Source organism: Oncorhynchus keta, chromosome 28 (genome assembly GCF_023373465.1).
Source record: "Oncorhynchus keta strain PuntledgeMale-10-30-2019 chromosome 28, Oket_V2, whole genome shotgun sequence".
Taxonomy (NCBI): Eukaryota; Metazoa; Chordata; class Actinopteri; order Salmoniformes; family Salmonidae; genus Oncorhynchus; species Oncorhynchus keta.
Window position 1 is genome coordinate 22,710,887 of NC_068448.1, and position 16,128 is coordinate 22,727,014.

Here is a 16,128-nt window from a genome sequence, read left to right on the forward strand (position 1 = left end):
TAGTGTTTGATACAGATATCATCAGAGTTCATAGTGTTTGATACAAATATCATCAGAGTTCATAGTGTTTGATACAGATATCATCAGAGTTCATAGTGTTTGATACAGATATCATCAGAGTTCATAGTGTTTGATACAGATATCATCAGAGTTCATAGAGTTTGATACAGATATCATCAGAGTTCATAGTGTTTGATACAGATATCATCAGAGTTCATAGTGTTTGATACAGATATCATCAGAGTTCATAGTGTTTGATACAGATATCATCAGAGTTATAGTGTTTTATGCAGATATCATCAGAGTTCATAGTGTTTGATACAGATATCATCAGAGTTCATAGTGTTTGATACAGATATCATCAGAGTTCATAGTGTTTGATACAGATATCATCAGAGTTCATAGTGTTTGATACAGATATCATCAGAGTTCATAGTGTTTGATACAGATATCATCAGAGTTCATAGTGTTTGATACAGATATCATCAGAGTTCATAGTGTTTGATACAGATATCATCAGAGTTCATAGAGTTTGATACAGATATCATCAGAGTTCATAGTGTTTGATACAGATATCATCAGAGTTCATAGTGTTTGATACAGATATCATCAGAGTTCATAGTGTTTGATACAGATATCATCAGAGTTCATAGTGTTTGATACAGATATCATCAGAGTTCATAGTGTTTGATACAGATATCATCAGAGTTCATAGTGTTTGATACAGATATCATCAGAGTTCATAGTGTTTGATACAGATATCATCAGAGTTCATAGTGTTTGATACAGATATGCAGATATCATCAGAGTTATCATCATCAGAGTTCAAAGTGTTTGATACAGATATCATCAGAGTTCATAGTGTTTGATACAGATATCATCAGAGTTCATAGTGTTTGATACAGATATCATCAGAGTGCATAGTGTTTGATACAGATATCATCAGAGTTCATAGTGTTTGATACAGATATCATCAGAGTTCATAGTGTTTGATACAGATATCATCAGAGTTCATAGTGTTTGATACAGATATCATCAGAGTTCATAGTGTTTGATACAGATATCATCAGAGTTCATAGTGTTTGATACAGATATCATCAGAGTTCATAGTGTTTGATACAGATATCATCAGAGTTCATAGTGTTTGATACAGATATCATCAGAGTTCATAGTGTTTGATACAGATATCATCAGAGTTCATAGTGTTTGATACAGATATCATCAGAGTTCATAGTGTTTGATACAAATATCATCAGAGTTCATAGTGTTTGATACAGATATCATCAGAGTTCATAGTGTTTGATACAGATATCATCAGAGTTATAGTGTTTTATGCAGATATCATCAGAGTTCCAAGTGTTTTATGCAGATATCATCAGAGTTATAGTGTTTTATGCAGATATCATCAGAGTTCATAGTGTTTTATGCAGATATCATCAGAGTTCATAGTGTTTTATGCAGATATCATCAGAGTTATAGTGTTTAAACCAGATGTCATCAGAGTTATCGTGTTTTATGCAGATATCATCAGAGTTATAGTGTTTTATGCAGATATCATCAGAGTTATAGTGTTTAAAACAGATATCATCAGAGTTATCGTGTTTTATGCTGATATCATCAGAGTTATAGTGTTTTATGCAGATATCATCAGAGTTATAGTGTTTTATGCAGATATCATCAGAGTTATAGTGTTTTATGCAGATATCATCAGAGTTATAGTGTTTTATGCAGATATCATCAGCAGATATCATAGTGTTTTATGCAGATATCATCAGAGTTATAGTGTTTTATGCAGATATCATCAGAGTTATAGTGTTTTATGCAGATATCATCAGAGTTCATAGTGTTTGAAACAGATATCATCAGAGTTATAGTGTTTTATGCAGATATCATCAGAGTTATAGTGTTTTATGCAGATATCATCAGAGTTATAGTGTTTTATGCAGATATCATCAGAGTTATAGTGTTTTATGCTGATATCATCAGAGTTATAGTGTTTTATGCAGATATCATCAGAGTTATAGTGTTTTATGCAGATATCATCAGAGTTCCAAGTGTTTTATGCAGATATCATCAGAGTTATAGTGTTGTATGTAGATATCATCAGAGTTATAGTGTTTTATGCAGATATCATCAGAGTTCATAGTGTTTTATGCAGATATCATCAGAGTTATAGTGTTTTATGCAGATATCATGTTTTATGCAGATATCATCAGAGTTATAGTGTTTAAAACAGATATCATCAGAGTTATAGTGTTTTATGCTGATATCATCAGAGTTATAGTGTTTTATGCAGATATCATCAGTTATAGTGTTTTATGCAGTTTAAAACAGATATCATCAGAGTTATCGTGTTTTATGCAGATATCATCAGAGTTATAGTGTTTTATGCAGATATCATCAGAGTTATAGTGTTTTATGCAGATATCATCAGAGTTATAGTGTTTTATGCAGATATCATCAGAGTTATAGTGTTTTAAACAGATATCATCAGAGTTATAGTGTTTTATGCAGATATCATCAGAGTTATAGTGTTTTATGCAGATATCATCAGAGTTATAGTGTTTTATGCAGATATCATCAGAGTTATAGTGTTTAAAACAGATGCAGATATCATCAGAGTTATAGTGTTTTATGCAGATATCATCAGAGTTATAGTGTTTTATGCAGATATCATCAGAGTTATAGTGTTTTATGCAGATATCATCAGAGTTATAGTGTTTTATGCAGATATCATCAGAGTTATAGTGTTTTATGCAGATATCATCAGAGTTATAGTGTTTTATGCAGATATCATCAGAGTTATAGTGTTTTATGCAGATATCATCAGAGTTCATAGTGTTTTTGAAACAGATATCATCAGAGTTATAGTGTTTTATGCAGATATCATCAGAGTTATAGTGTTTTATGCAGATATCATCAGAGTTGCAGATATCATCATAGTGTTTTATGCAGATATCATCAGAGTTATAGTGTTTTATGCAGATATCATCAGAGTTATAGTGTTTTATGCAGATATCATCAGAGTTATAGTGTTTTATGCAGATATCATCAGAGTTATAGTGTTTTATGCAGATATCATCAGAGTTATAGTGTTTAAAACAGATATCATCAGAGTTATCGTGTTTTATGCTGATATCATCAGAGTTATAGTGTTTTATGCAGATATCATCAGAGTTATAGTGTTTTATGCAGATATCATCAGAGTTATAGTGTTTTATGCAGATATCATCAGAGTTATAGTGTTTTATGCAGATATCATCAGAGTTATAGTGTTTTATGCAGATATCATCAGAGTTATAGTGTTTTATGCAGATATCATCAGAGTTCATAGTGTTTGAAACAGATATCATCAGAGTTATAGTGTTTTATGCAGATATCATCAGAGTTATAGTGTTTTATGCAGATATCATCAGAGTTATAGTGTTTTATGCAGATATCATCAGAGTTATAGTGTTTTATGCAGATATCATCAGAGTTATAGTGTTTAAAACAGATATCATCAGAGTTATCGTGTTTTATGCAGATATCATCAGAGTTATAGTGTTTAAAACAGATATCATCAGAGTTATCGTGTTTTATGCTGATATCATCAGAGTTATAGTGTTTTATGCAGATATCATCAGAGTTCATAGTGTTTTATGCTGATATCATCAGAGTTATAGTGTTTTATGCAGATATCATCAGAGTTATAGTGTTTTATGCAGATATCATCAGAGTTCCAAGTGTTTTATGCAGATATCATCAGAGTTATAGTGTTGTATGTAGATATCATCAGAGTTATAGTGTTTTATGCAGATATCATCAGAGTTCATAGTGTTTTATGCAGATATCATCAGAGTTCAGTGTTTTATGCAGATATCATCAGAGTTATAGTGTTTAAAACAGATATCATCAGAGTTATCGTGTTTTATACTGATATCATCAGAGTTATAGTGTTTTATGCAGATATCATCAGAGTTATAGTGTTTAAAACAGATATCATCAGAGTTATCGTGTTTTATGCAGATATCATCAGAGTAATAGTGTTTTATGCAGATATCATCAGAGTTATAGTGTTTTATGCAGATATCATCAGAGTTCATAGTGTTTGAAACAGATATCATCAGAGTTATAGTGTTTTATGCAGATATCATCAGAGTTCCAAGTGTTTTATGCAGATATCATCAGAGTTATCTTGTTTTATGCAGATATCATCAGAGTTATAGTGTTTTATGCAGATATCATCAGAGTTATAGTGTTTTATGCAGATATCATCAGAGTTATAGTGTTTAAAACAGATATCATCAGAGTTATAGTGTTTAAACAGATATCATCAGAGTTATAGTGTTTATGTAGATATCATCAGAGTTATAGTGTTTTATGCAGATATCATCAGAGTTCATAGTGTTTTATGCAGATATCATCAGAGTTATAGTGTTTTATGCAGATATCATCAGAGTTATAGTGTTTAAAACAGATATCATCAGAGTTATAGTGTTTTATGAGATATCATCAGAGTTATAGTGTTTTATGCTGATATCATCAGAGTTATAGTGTTTTATGCAGATATCATCAGAGTTATAGTGTTTGTTTAAAGTGTTTTATGCAGATATCATCAGAGTTCCAAGTGTTTTATGCAGATATCATCAGAGTTATAGTGTTTTATGCAGATATCATCAGAGTTATAGTGTTTTATGCAGATATCATCAGAGTTCATAGTGTTTGAAACAGATATCATCAGAGTTATAGTGTTTTATGCAGATATCATCAGAGTTCCAAGTGTTTTATGCAGATATCATCAGAGTTATAGTGTTGTATGTAGATATCATCAGAGTTATAGTGTTTTATGCAGATATCATCAGAGTTCATAGTGTTTGAAACAGATATCATCAGAGTTATCGTGTTTTATGCAGATATCATCAGAGTTATAGTGTTTTATGCAGATATCATCAGAGTTATAGTGTTTTATGCAGATATCATCAGAGTTATAGTGTTTAAAACAGATATCATCAGAGTTATCGTGTTTTATGCTGATATCATCAGAGTTATAGTGTTTTATGCTGATATCATCAGAGTTATAGTGTTTTATGCAGATATCATCAGAGTTATAGTGTTTTATGCAGATATCATCAGAGTTATAGTGTTTTATGCAGATATCATCAGAGTTATAGTGTTTTATGCAGATATCATCAGAGTTATAGTGTTTTATGCAGATATCATCAGAGTTCATAGTGTTTGAAACAGATATCATCAGAGTTATAGTGTTTTATGCAGATATCATCAGAGTTATAGAGTTTTATGCAGATATCATCAGAGTTATAGAGTTTTATGCAGATATCATCAGAGTTATATTGTTTTATGCCGATATCATCAGAGTTATAGTGTTTAAAACAGATATCATCAGAGTTATCGTGTTTTATGCTGATATCATCAGAGTTATAGTGTTTTATGCAGATATCATCAGAGTTATAGTGTTTTATGCTGATATCATCAGAGTTATAGTGTTTTATGCAGATATCATCAGAGTTCATAGTGTTTTATGCTGATATCATCAGAGTTATAGTGTTTTATGCAGATATCATCAGAGTTATAGTGTTTTATGCAGATATCATCAGAGTTATAGTGTTTGAAACAGATATCATCAGAGTCCATTGACTGTAAACAGACTTGTTTCTGTCTCTCCTCCAGAGAAGTATAACTTCCTGGGTATCAGTATCGTGGGGCAGAGTAACGACCGGGGGGACGGGGGGATCTACATTGGCTCCATCATGAAGGGAGGAGCTGTGGCTGCAGACGGCAGGATAGAACCTGGGGACATGCTCCTACAGGTACACCCACTATTAACTTCTTGCGTCGAGCAATCCCTTATCCGGGAGCGTAATTATAGCCTCAAGCTCATTACCATAACGCAACGTTAACTATTCATGAAAATCGCAAATGAAATGAAAGAAATATATTCACTCACAAGCTTAGCCTTTTGTTAACAACACTGTCATCTCAGATTTTCTAAATACGCTTTTCAACCATAAGCATTTGTGTAAGAGTATTGATAGCTAGCATAGCATTAAGCCTAGCATTCAGCAGGCAACATTTTCACAAAAACATTCAACAAGAAAAGCATTCAAATAAAATCATTTACCTTTGAAGAACTTCAGATGTTTTCAATGAGGAGACTCAGTTAGATAGCAAATGTTCAGTTTTTCAAAAAATATTATTTGTGTAGGAGAAATCGCTCCGTTTTGTTCATCACGTTCGGCTAAGAAAAAAAAACGAAAATTCAGTCATTACAATGCCAAACTTTTTTCCAAATTAACTCCATAATATCGACAGAAACATGGCAAACGTCGTTTAGAATCAATCCTCAAGGTGTTTTTCACATATCTATTCGATGATAAATAATTCGTGGCAGTTGGGTTTCTCCTCGGAAGCAAATGGAAAAATACACGCGGCTGGAGATTACGCAATAATTGCGACGGAGAACACCAAGCGAGCACCTGGTAGATGTAGTGTAAAATGGTCAATCTCCCAATGATATGCCTACAAATACGTCACAATGCTGCAGACACCTTGGGGAAACGACAGAAAGTGTAAGCTCATTCCTGGCGCATTCACAGCCATAGAGGGAGACATTGGAACACAGCGCCTTTAAAATCTGTGGCATTTCCTGTTTGAAATTTCATCTTGGTTTCGCCTGTAGCATCAGTTCAGTGGCACTCACAGATAATATCTTTGCAGTTTTGGAAACGTCAGAGTGTTTTCTTTCCAAAGCTGTCAATTATATGCATAGTCAAGCATCTTTTCGTGACAAAATATCTTGTTTTATCCTGTTCTGCCTTGTTATTATTCGACCATGCTGGTCATTTATGAACATTTGAACATCTTGGCCATGTTCTGTTATAATCTCCAGCCGGCACAGCCAGAAGAGGACTGGCCACCCCACATAGCCTGGTTCCTCTCTAGGTTTCTTCCTAGGTTTTGGCCTTTCTAGGGAGTTTTTCCTAGCCACCGTGCTTCTACACCTGCATTGCTTGCTGTTTGGGGTTTTAGGCTGGGTTTCTGTACAGCACTTTGAGATATCAGCTGATGTACGAAGGGCTATATAAATAAATTTGATTTGATTTTGATTTGATTTTAAAACGGGAACGTTTTTTTATCCAAAAATTAAAAGAGCGCCCCCTATTTCGAAGAAGTTAATGGACCTAACATTTATTCTATATGCAATATTCGAAGGTTATTCTATATGTTGCATTCTGCGTGAGATATTTTGACCATATTTGTATGGTTTGTTGAGGGAATGAGCCAGTGCTTGCAAATGGAAAAACTTGCTTTGTGATTTCCATAGCATTCCCAATAATGTTTGGATACAGTGTGTTTGACACAATGAGGGAAAGGGGAAACAGGTCCTGTGTTTCTGCCTAGCTTTGTTGTGACCTATTGACAACCATCTGTAATGGTCCTCATCACTTCCCTCCCCATAACCCTCTTTTCTATGACATGTTTTTCTGTCTCTCCTTTTCCTCCATGTTGTTAGTTCTCTTTGACGTGTGTATGGCTGGACTCAAACTAACCTCTCTGGCCACGCCTCCCCTTGTACACAATATACATGGTGGCTGATCTCTAGTTATTGTGGATTCAGCATTTATTAACCTAATTTATTGGTTTTCCACCCATACATACATGCAGTATAAAGCTGCTTAGGATTTACGAGCTTTTATATGCGTCTGAAAGCCTGTGTGTGTGTGTGTGTGTGTGTGTGTGTGTGTGTGTGTGTGTGTGTGTGTGTGTGTGTGTGTGTGTGTGTGTGTGTGTGTGTGTGTGTGTGTGTGTGTGTGTGTGTGTGTGTGTGTGTGTGTGTGTGTGTGTGTGTGTGTGTCACAAAAGTGCCCTGGATAATTAACTTGTAGACTGCAGAGTCCTAAAGCACATGTTTATTTTGTGTTTCTTTATTCACTTGTTCCTTTTGTCCAACCACTTGTTCCTTTTGTCCAACCACTTGTTCCTTTTGTCCAACCACTTGTTCCTTTTGTCCAACCATTTGTTCCTTTTGTCCAACCATTTGTTCCTTTGTCCAACCATTTGTTCCTTTTGTCCAACCACTTGTTCCTCTTGTCCAACCACTTGTTCTTTTTGTCCAACCACTTGTTCCTTTTGTCCAACCACTTGTTCCTTTTGTCCAACCACTTGTTCCTTTTGTCCAACCACTTGTTCCTTTTGTCCAACCACTTGTTCCTTTTGTCCAACCACTTGTTCCTTTTGTCCAACCACTTGTTCCTTTTGTCCAACCATTTGTTCCTTTTGTCCAACCACTTGTTCCTTTTGTCCAACCACTTGTTCCTTTTGTCCAACCACTTGTTCCTTTTGTCCAACCACTTGTTCCTTTTGTCCAACCACTTGTTCCTTTTGTCCAACCATTTGTTCCTTTTGTCCAACCACTTGTTCCTTTTGTCCAACCATTTGTTCCTTTTGTCCAACCACTTGTTCCTTTTGTCCAACCACTTGTTCCTTTTGTCCAACCACTTGTTCCTTTTGTCCAACCATTTGTTCCTTTTGTCCAACCACTTGTTCCTTTTGTCCAACCATTTGTTCCTTTTGTCCAACTACTTGTTCCTTTTGTCCAACTTTTGACTTGTTCCTTTTTTGTCCAACCACTTGTTCCTTTTGTCCAACCACTTGTTCCTTTTGTCCAACCACTTGTTCCTTTTGTCCAACCACTTGTTCCTTTTGTCCAACCACTTGTTCCTTTTGTCCAACCACTTGTTCCTTTTGTCCAACCATTTGTTCCTTTTGTCCAACCATTTGATCCTTTTGTCCAACCACTTGTTCATTTTAAAGACGTGATCTGTGAACATGGATGTTAACTGTGTGCTTGTGTTCCCCAGGTGAACGATGTGAACTTTGAGAACATGAGCAACGATGACGCTGTGAGGATCCTGAGAGAGATTGTCTCCAAAACAGGGTAAGAGCAGTACTGTGTTACAATGCAGGATTGTTAACGATAACCCAGAAAACATTTCAAGCGATGTTCAAATGTTGCGTGTGAACATGGTCACAGGTCAGGACAGACAGTCAAAGAACATGGCTGTTGGGTATTTACAGGATTTAAAGCTGAGCGATGGTAAGACTGGAGTATATTAGTGTTTTATTAGAGGTATCAGTTGATGCTGACCTATGATTGGATAACCGTGGGTTTGTATTTTAAACAGCTCCTGCGTGATTGACTATTGATTGACTATTGTATTGTAGTAATATTTCTCTCCATAAATCTTGTAGTTCAACCAATCATTTCCTTTCCTCTCTATTGTTTCCTCTTGTTCCTTTAACTGTGCAGGAGCTGTAGAAGTGAGTAGAATATGCATGTATTGTAACTGATGGTCTCCCCATGTGTTCTCCAGTCCTATTAGTCTTACTGTGGCCAAGTGTTGGGACCCGTCTCCGCGAAGCTACTTCACCATCCCCCGGGGTAAGACACTCACCGATGTTCCACCAACAACAGGTTATTACCACTTACAAACAGGGTTCTCAAACTCTGCTGGAAACTCACTTTAGAAACTTTTTAAATACTTTTTTGAAATGTTTTGAAAATCTCAGTGTTTGTGCTTATAAATTCATGTAGAGTAGAAAAGTTTCACCACAAATACTGGCTAACTCACACTATATGATGAAGGTAATGTATTCTACCTGGCTGTGTGTGTGTGTGTGTTATGTTTGTGCAGCTGAACCAGTAAGGCCCATCGACCCTGCTGCCTGGATCTCCCACACAACTGCCCTGACCGGACCATACCCACACTACGGTATGACCACACTATGACCACAGTCACACACACAAACTACTGCAATCACTAGACATAGCTGCACTCTCACAGTACTAGAAAGGCCACATACAGAACCTGTTGTCAGTCACTGTCTGTGAATGTGCTGTGTCCCAACCTCCTCTCCCCTTCAGAATTTGACGACTTGCCGCTATCTGCGAGTAAGACGGACATATCAACCATCGTCAAGGTGATGCAGCTGCCTGACTCTGGTCTGGAGATCCGGGACAGGATGTGGTTGAAGATCACCATTGGCAACGCTGTCATTGGTGAGAGGGACTGGGGGACACTGATTACTACTAATAATGTACCATTTAAATAGAGTAAATTAAGGGCTTAAAGTTGGACTTGAAACAGCAATCACTTCCCTTACTGTTAAACTGTGATGTCGTTTGCAAAACATTTCCTTGATAGTGTCAACATAACATCTACTTGCTTGATGTGGTGTAGTTAGTATATGCTATCAGTATTATAGGGTAATATAACCCTGTATGAGTGTGTGCTGTTGTAGTGCAGACTACAGTCTTCTTATCCTGTGTGTGCTGCTATGTCACGTGGTGGACTGGCTCTACTCGACTCGATTCAGACCACAGCCTAAAACAGTGTGTTGCTGTGTGTGTCGCTGTGCCAGGTGCTGACGTGGTGGACTGGCTCTACTTGACGTTGTGAGGTTGTGATTCAAACTACAGTCTAAAACAGTGTGTTGCTGTGTGTGTCGCTGTGCCAGGTGCTGACGTGGTGGACTGGCTCTACTCGAGGGTGGAGGGCTTCAAGGACAGGAGGGATGCCAGGAAGTATGCCAGCAGTCTGCTGAAACATGGTTACCTGAGACACACCGTCAACAAGATCACCTTCTCAGAGCAGTGCTACTACACCTTCGGAGACCTCTGCCAAAGTACTGACACTGAGCCACTTTGACAGTCATATATTATCTACTGGATTGTATCATTGTGTAGAAGTGTATTTTTACTTGTGTTAAGTGTACCGTAGAGTGCAATGTGTTAATTGTACTGTAGAGTCCAATGTGTTAATTGTACTGTAGAGTCCAATGTGTTAAGTGTACTGTAGAGTCCAATGTGTTAAGTGTACTGTAGAGTCCAATGTGTTAAGTGTACTGTAGAGTCCAATGTGTTAAGTGTACTGTAGAGTCCAGTGGCAGAGTGTTTTTTACCTGTCATGGAGGGGCTACCTCACTAACTCTCTCTCTCTCTCTCTCTCTCTCTCTCTCTCTCTCTCTCTCTCTCTCTCTCTCTCTCTCTCTCTCTCTCTCTCTCTCTCTCTCTCTCTCTCTCTCTCTCTCTCTCTCTCTCTCTCTCTCTCTCTCTCTCTCTCTCTCTCTCTCTCTCTCTCTCTCTCTCTCTCTCTCTCTCTCTCTCTCTCTCTCTCTGTACTGTAGAGTCCAATGTGTTCTGTCTGTACTGTAGAGTCTGTCAATGTGTTCTGTGTACTGTAGAGTCCAGTGGCAGAGTGTTTTTTACTGTCTGTCTGTCATGGAGGGGTCTCTCTCTCTCTCTCTCTCTCTCTCTCTCTCTCTCTCTCTCTCTCTCTCTCTCTCTCTCTCTCTCTCTCTCTCTCTCTACCTCACTCTCTCTCTCTCTCTCTCTCTCTCTCTCTCTCTCTCTCTCTCTCTCTCTCTCTCTCTCTCTCTCTCTCTCTCTCTCTCTCTCTCTCTCTCTCTCTCTCTCTATTATCTTTTGCTCCCTCTTTCAGACATGGCGTCTCTCAACCTGAACGAGGGTTCCAGTGGTGGGGGCTCTGAGCAGGACACCCTGGCCCCCCTCCCCCCCCCTGCCACCAACCCGTGGCCCCTGGGGGGTCAGCCATTCCCCTACCCCCCCTTCCCCTCCGCACCTGCAGGCTTCCCTCCGGGTTACTCAGACCCCTGCCACAGTTTCCACAGTGGGAGTGCTGGCAGCCACAACAGTGAGGGTGAGTCTGCAGGTCAGGGCTGCTAACTCTAACTTCCTCATCAATATGAATGGGTCAGAGTGGATGACTCATTTGACCATATACTGTATGTCACCACGTTACTCTTCATGACAGCTAATGTCAACTGTTAACAAAATATTGTATTTCAATTCCATAAGGCTGTTCAGGTTAGCCTGCTTGGCCTGCTTGGAAATTAAGTTGACCTAAGATGTCACACACACAGAAATACATATTTATTTAATAGAGGGTGTTCTAAAATGGTCTTATATTGTCAAGGTCGATCATGATTCAACATGGTTCATGCAGAGGACAGCTCTTCAGTACTGGGTGTGTACACTAAGGACCGTATCCGCTTTTGGCTGATTATTGCTTGCACGAAATGATCAAATGAGGTCTCACCCTTCCAACAATTCTTGAACTATATTTTGTTTGATTTCAACATGACACTACACATTACATTGCTCTGTTTCTGCTGCACGGTTTGTAATCGTTCCGACATGGTACTGCACTGAGGGAGAGTGGCATCAGGGTGGGGTGGTAATAACTAGCCTGCATGGAGATTTTTTGGTCTTTTGTTTCACATTTGTCATCGTATTGCTCTTCTGTCTGATTTCCAGCTTCTGTTCAAATCACTATGAAGTCAATCATCCAGACGTTGTCATCACATGTTTTTAGTCATCTCCCATTATTTCAAAAGGATTCCCATTGCATTCAGACCTCAATGTCCTGGACTGTTCTGATACGGTAATGAGCCAGTTCCTTAGGGCTGAAGAGTCGTTAGGATGAGTGATCAGTAGGACAGTTGTAGGACCCTCAGTTTTTTATTTTTTTTATTTTACCTTTGTCTTACTAGGCAAGTCAGTTAAGAACAAATTCTTATTTTCAAAGATGGCCTAGGAACAGTGGGTTAACTGCCTGTTCAGGGGCAGGACAACAGATTTTGTACCTTGTCAGCTCGGGGATTTGAACTTGCAACCTTTCGGTTACTAGTCCAACGCTCTAACCACAGTACATACCCTCAGTATGTTTACATCTCATCTTCATCTTTTACATAAGTTGTTTTATTCCCTTTCATCTTTTGCTGCATGTCTTGATTGACATTTGCAGTGTTTTCTTCATTTGGCACTTCCAGGCGAACATCTGTGGATGTTCATCATGTGTGTGTGTGTGTGTGTGTGTGTGTGTGTGTGTGTGTGTGTGTGTGTGTGTGTGTGTGTGTGTGTGTGTGTGTGTGTGTGTGTGTGTGTGTGTGTGTGTGTGTGTGTGTGTGTGTGTGTGTGTGTGTGTGTGTGTGTGTGTGTGTGTGTGTGTGTGTGTGTGTGCAACAGGGCATTTGTTGGCGAGTATCTGAGGACATTTCATTGCTCTAACTCGTCATTCAGTGAGTTTGCTGTAAAGTAAGTTAGGCTGCAGTTGGACCAGAACAGGATAGGGGATAGACTAGAATGAAATAGAGGGAGCCGCTCTGGGTTAGATGGGGCTGGGCTAGCCTGGGTTTGAAAAGGGTAGGCTGGGTTGGGAGCTGACAGCAGTAGACAGGCCGGGTTTGGCAGGTGACAGCAGTAGACAGGCTAGGCTGGGAGGTGACTGCAGTAGACAGGTTAGGCTGGGAGGTGACTGCAGTAGACAGGTTAGGCTGGGCTGGGAGGTGACAGCAGTAGACAGGTTAGGCTGGGCTGGGAGGTGACAGCAGTAGACAGGTTAGACTGGTTAGGCTGGGCTGGGAGGTGACAGCAGTAGACAGGTTAGACAGGGCTGGGAGGTGACAGCAGTAGACAGGTTAGGCTGGGCTGGGAGGTGACTGCAGTAGACAGGTTAGGCTGGGCTGGGAGGTGACTGCAGTAGACAGGTTAGGCTGGGCTGGGAGGTGACATCAGTAGACAGGTTAGGCTGGGCTGGGAGGTGACAGCAGTAGACAGGTTAGGCTGGGCTGGGCTGGGAGGTGACAGCAGTAGACAGGTTAGACAGGGCTGGGAGGTGACAGACAGGTAGACAGGTTAGGCTGGGCTGGGAGGTGACAGTAGACAGGTTAGACAGGCTGGGCTGGGAGGTGACAGCAGTAGACAGGTTAGACTGGGCTGGGAGGTGACTGCAGTAGACAGGGCTGGGAGGTGACTGCAGTAGACAGGTTAGGCTGGGCTGGGAGGTGACAGCAGTAGACAGGTTAGGCTGGGCTGGGAGGTGACAGCAGTAGACAGGTTAGACAGGTTAGGCTGGGCTGGGAGGTGACTGCAGTAGACAGGTTAGGCTGGGCTGGGAGGTGACAGCAGTAGACAGGTTAGACAGGTTAGGCTGGGCTGGGAGGTGACAGCAGTAGACAGGTTAGGCTGGGCTGGGAGGTGACAGCAGTAGACAGGTTAGACAGGTTAGGCTGGGCTGGGAGGTGACAGCAGTAGACAGGTTAGACAGGGCTGGGAGGTGACAGCAGTAGACAGGTTAGGCTGGGCTGGGAGGTGACAGCAGTAGACAGGCTGGGTTGGGAGGTGACAGCAGTAGACAGGTTAGGCTGGGCTGGGAGGTGACTGCAGTAGACAGGTTAGGCTGGGCTGGGAGGTGACTGCAGTAGACAGGTTAGGCTGGGCTGGGAGGTGACAGCAGTAGACAGGTTAGACAGGTTAGGCTGGGCTGGGAGGTGACAGCAGTAGACAGGTTAGACAGGTTGAGCTGGGAGGTGACAGCAGTAGGCAGGCTAGGCTGGGAGGTGACTGCAGTAGACAGGTTAGGCTGGGAGGTGACTGCAGTAGACAGGTTAGGCTGGGCTGGGAGGTGACAGCAGTAGACAGGTTAGGCTGGGAGGTGACAGCAGTAGACAGGTTAGACTGGTTAGGCTGGGCTGGGAGGTGACAGCAGTAGACAGGTTAGACAGGGCTGGGAGGTGACAGCGGTAGACAGGTTAGTCTGGGCTGGGAGGTGACAGCAGTAGACAGGCTGGGTTGGGAGGTGACAGCAGTAGACAGGCTGGGTTGGGAGGTGACTGCAGTAGACATGTTAGGCTGGGCTGGGAGGTGACAGCAGTAGACAGGCTGGGTTGGGAGGTGACAGCAGTAGGCAGGTTAGGCTGGGCTGGGAGGTGACTGCAGTAGACAGGTTAGGCTGGGCTGGGAGGTGACTGCAGTAGACAGGTTAGGCTGGGCTGGGAGGTGACTGCAGTAGACAGGTTAGGCTGGGCTGGGAGGTGACAGCAGTAGACAGGTTAGACAGGTTAGGCTGGGCTGGGAGGTGACAGCAGTAGACAGGTTAGACAGGTTAGGCTGGGCTGGGAGGTGACAGCAGTAGACAGGTTAGGCTGGGCTGGGAGGTGACAGCAGTAGACAGGTTAGACAGGTTAGGCTGGGTTGGGAGGTGACTGCAGTAGACAGGGCTGGGAGGTGACTGCAGTAGACCGGTTAGGCTGGGCTGGGAGGTGACAGCAGTAGACAGGTTAGGCTGGGCTGGGAGGTGACAGCAGTAGACAGGTTAGACGGGTTAGGCTGGGCTGGGAGGTGACAGCAGTAGACAGGTTAGGTTGGGCTGGGAGGTGACAGCAGTAGGCAGGTTAGACAGGGGCTGGGAGGTGACAGCAGTTAGACAGGTTAGACAGGTTGAGCTGGGAGGTGACAGCAGTAGACAGGTTAGAGGCTGGGCTGGGAGGTGACAGCAGTAGGCAGGTTAGACAGGTTGGCTGGGAGGTGACAGCAGTAGACAGGTTAGACGGGTTGGGCTGGGAGGTGACAGCAGTAGACAGGTTAGACAGGTTGAGCTGGGAGGTGACAGCAGTAGACAGGTTAGACAGGCTGGGCTGGGAGGTGACAGCAGTAGCAGGTTAGACAGGTTGAGCTGGGAGGTGACAGCAGTAGACAGGTTAGACGGGTTAGGCTGGGCTGGGAGGTGACAGCAGTAGACAGGTTAGGTTGAGCTGGGAGGTGACAGCAGTAGACAGGTTATGCTGGGTTAGGCTGGGCTGGGAGGTGACAGCAGTAGACAGGTTAGACAGGTTAGGCAGGGCTGGGAGGTGACAGCAGTAGACAGGTTAGACAGGGCTGGGAGGTGACAGCAGTAGGCAGGTTAGGCTGGGCTGGGAGGTGACTGCAGTAGACAGGTTAGGCTGGGCTGGGAGGTGACTGCAGTAGACAGGTTAGGCTGGGCTGGGAGGTGACAGCAGTAGACAAGTTAGACAGGTTAGGCTGGGCTGGGAGGTGACAGCAGTAGACAGGTTAGGCTGGGCTGGGAGGTGACAGCAGTAGACAGGTTAGACAGGGCTGGGAGGTGACAGCAGTAGACAGGTTAGACAGGTTAGGCTGGGCTGGGAGGTGACTGCAGTAGACAGGTTAGGCTGGGCTGGGAGGTGACAGCAGTAGACAGGTTAGACAGGTTGGGCTGGGAGGTGACAGCTGTAGACAGGTTAGGCAGGGCTGGGAGGTGACAGCAG

General features: G+C 41.7%; 1 protein-coding gene and 2 long non-coding RNA genes across 8 annotated transcripts in view; all 3 read left to right on the forward strand.

Annotated features, from left to right (window-relative positions):
• LOC118360856 (segment polarity protein dishevelled homolog DVL-1-like) overlaps positions 1 to 16,128 on the forward strand; it is a 65,668-nt gene that overhangs the window by 43,456 nt on the left and 6,084 nt on the right. The window contains exons 9-16 of one of the 5 annotated variants that reach the window (XM_052485133.1): positions 5,671 to 5,810; positions 8,862 to 8,938; positions 9,375 to 9,475; positions 9,696 to 9,773; positions 9,926 to 10,060; positions 10,519 to 10,686; positions 11,502 to 11,720; positions 11,997 to 12,901. In XM_052485133.1, coding sequence (XP_052341093.1) covers positions 5,671 to 5,810; positions 8,862 to 8,938; positions 9,375 to 9,475; positions 9,696 to 9,773; positions 9,926 to 10,060; positions 10,519 to 10,686; positions 11,502 to 11,720; positions 11,997 to 12,007 — 929 coding nt within the window. In that variant the 3' untranslated portion in view covers positions 12,008 to 12,901. Of the gene's footprint in view, positions 1 to 5,670; positions 5,811 to 8,861; positions 8,939 to 9,374; positions 9,476 to 9,695; positions 9,774 to 9,925; positions 10,061 to 10,518; positions 10,687 to 11,501; positions 11,721 to 11,996; positions 12,902 to 16,128 lie in introns of those variants that run through there. The other 4 variants (XM_052485134.1, XM_052485135.1, XM_052485136.1 and 1 more) reach the window with 4 other exon arrangements.
• Positions 13,558 to 15,117, forward strand: LOC127913257 (uncharacterized). 2 transcript variants are annotated; one of them, XR_008085445.1, is made up of 5 exons: positions 13,558 to 13,587; positions 13,832 to 13,962; positions 14,007 to 14,138; positions 14,274 to 14,352; positions 14,691 to 15,117. It is a non-coding gene; the product is annotated as an uncharacterized LOC127913257 (long non-coding RNA). The 2 variants fall into 2 exon arrangements; XR_008085446.1 differs by lacking the exon at positions 13,558 to 13,587 and having other exon boundaries at positions 13,876 to 13,927; positions 13,963 to 14,138.
• The window catches only part of LOC127913258 (uncharacterized), a 580-nt gene continuing 123 nt past the window's right edge, over positions 15,672 to 16,128 (forward strand). The window contains exons 1-3 of the long non-coding RNA XR_008085447.1: positions 15,672 to 15,693; positions 15,913 to 15,965; positions 16,010 to 16,128. The exon at positions 16,010 to 16,128 is cut by the window's right edge and continues 123 nt beyond it. This is a non-coding gene — a long non-coding RNA (uncharacterized LOC127913258). The remainder of the gene's footprint in view (positions 15,694 to 15,912; positions 15,966 to 16,009) is intronic.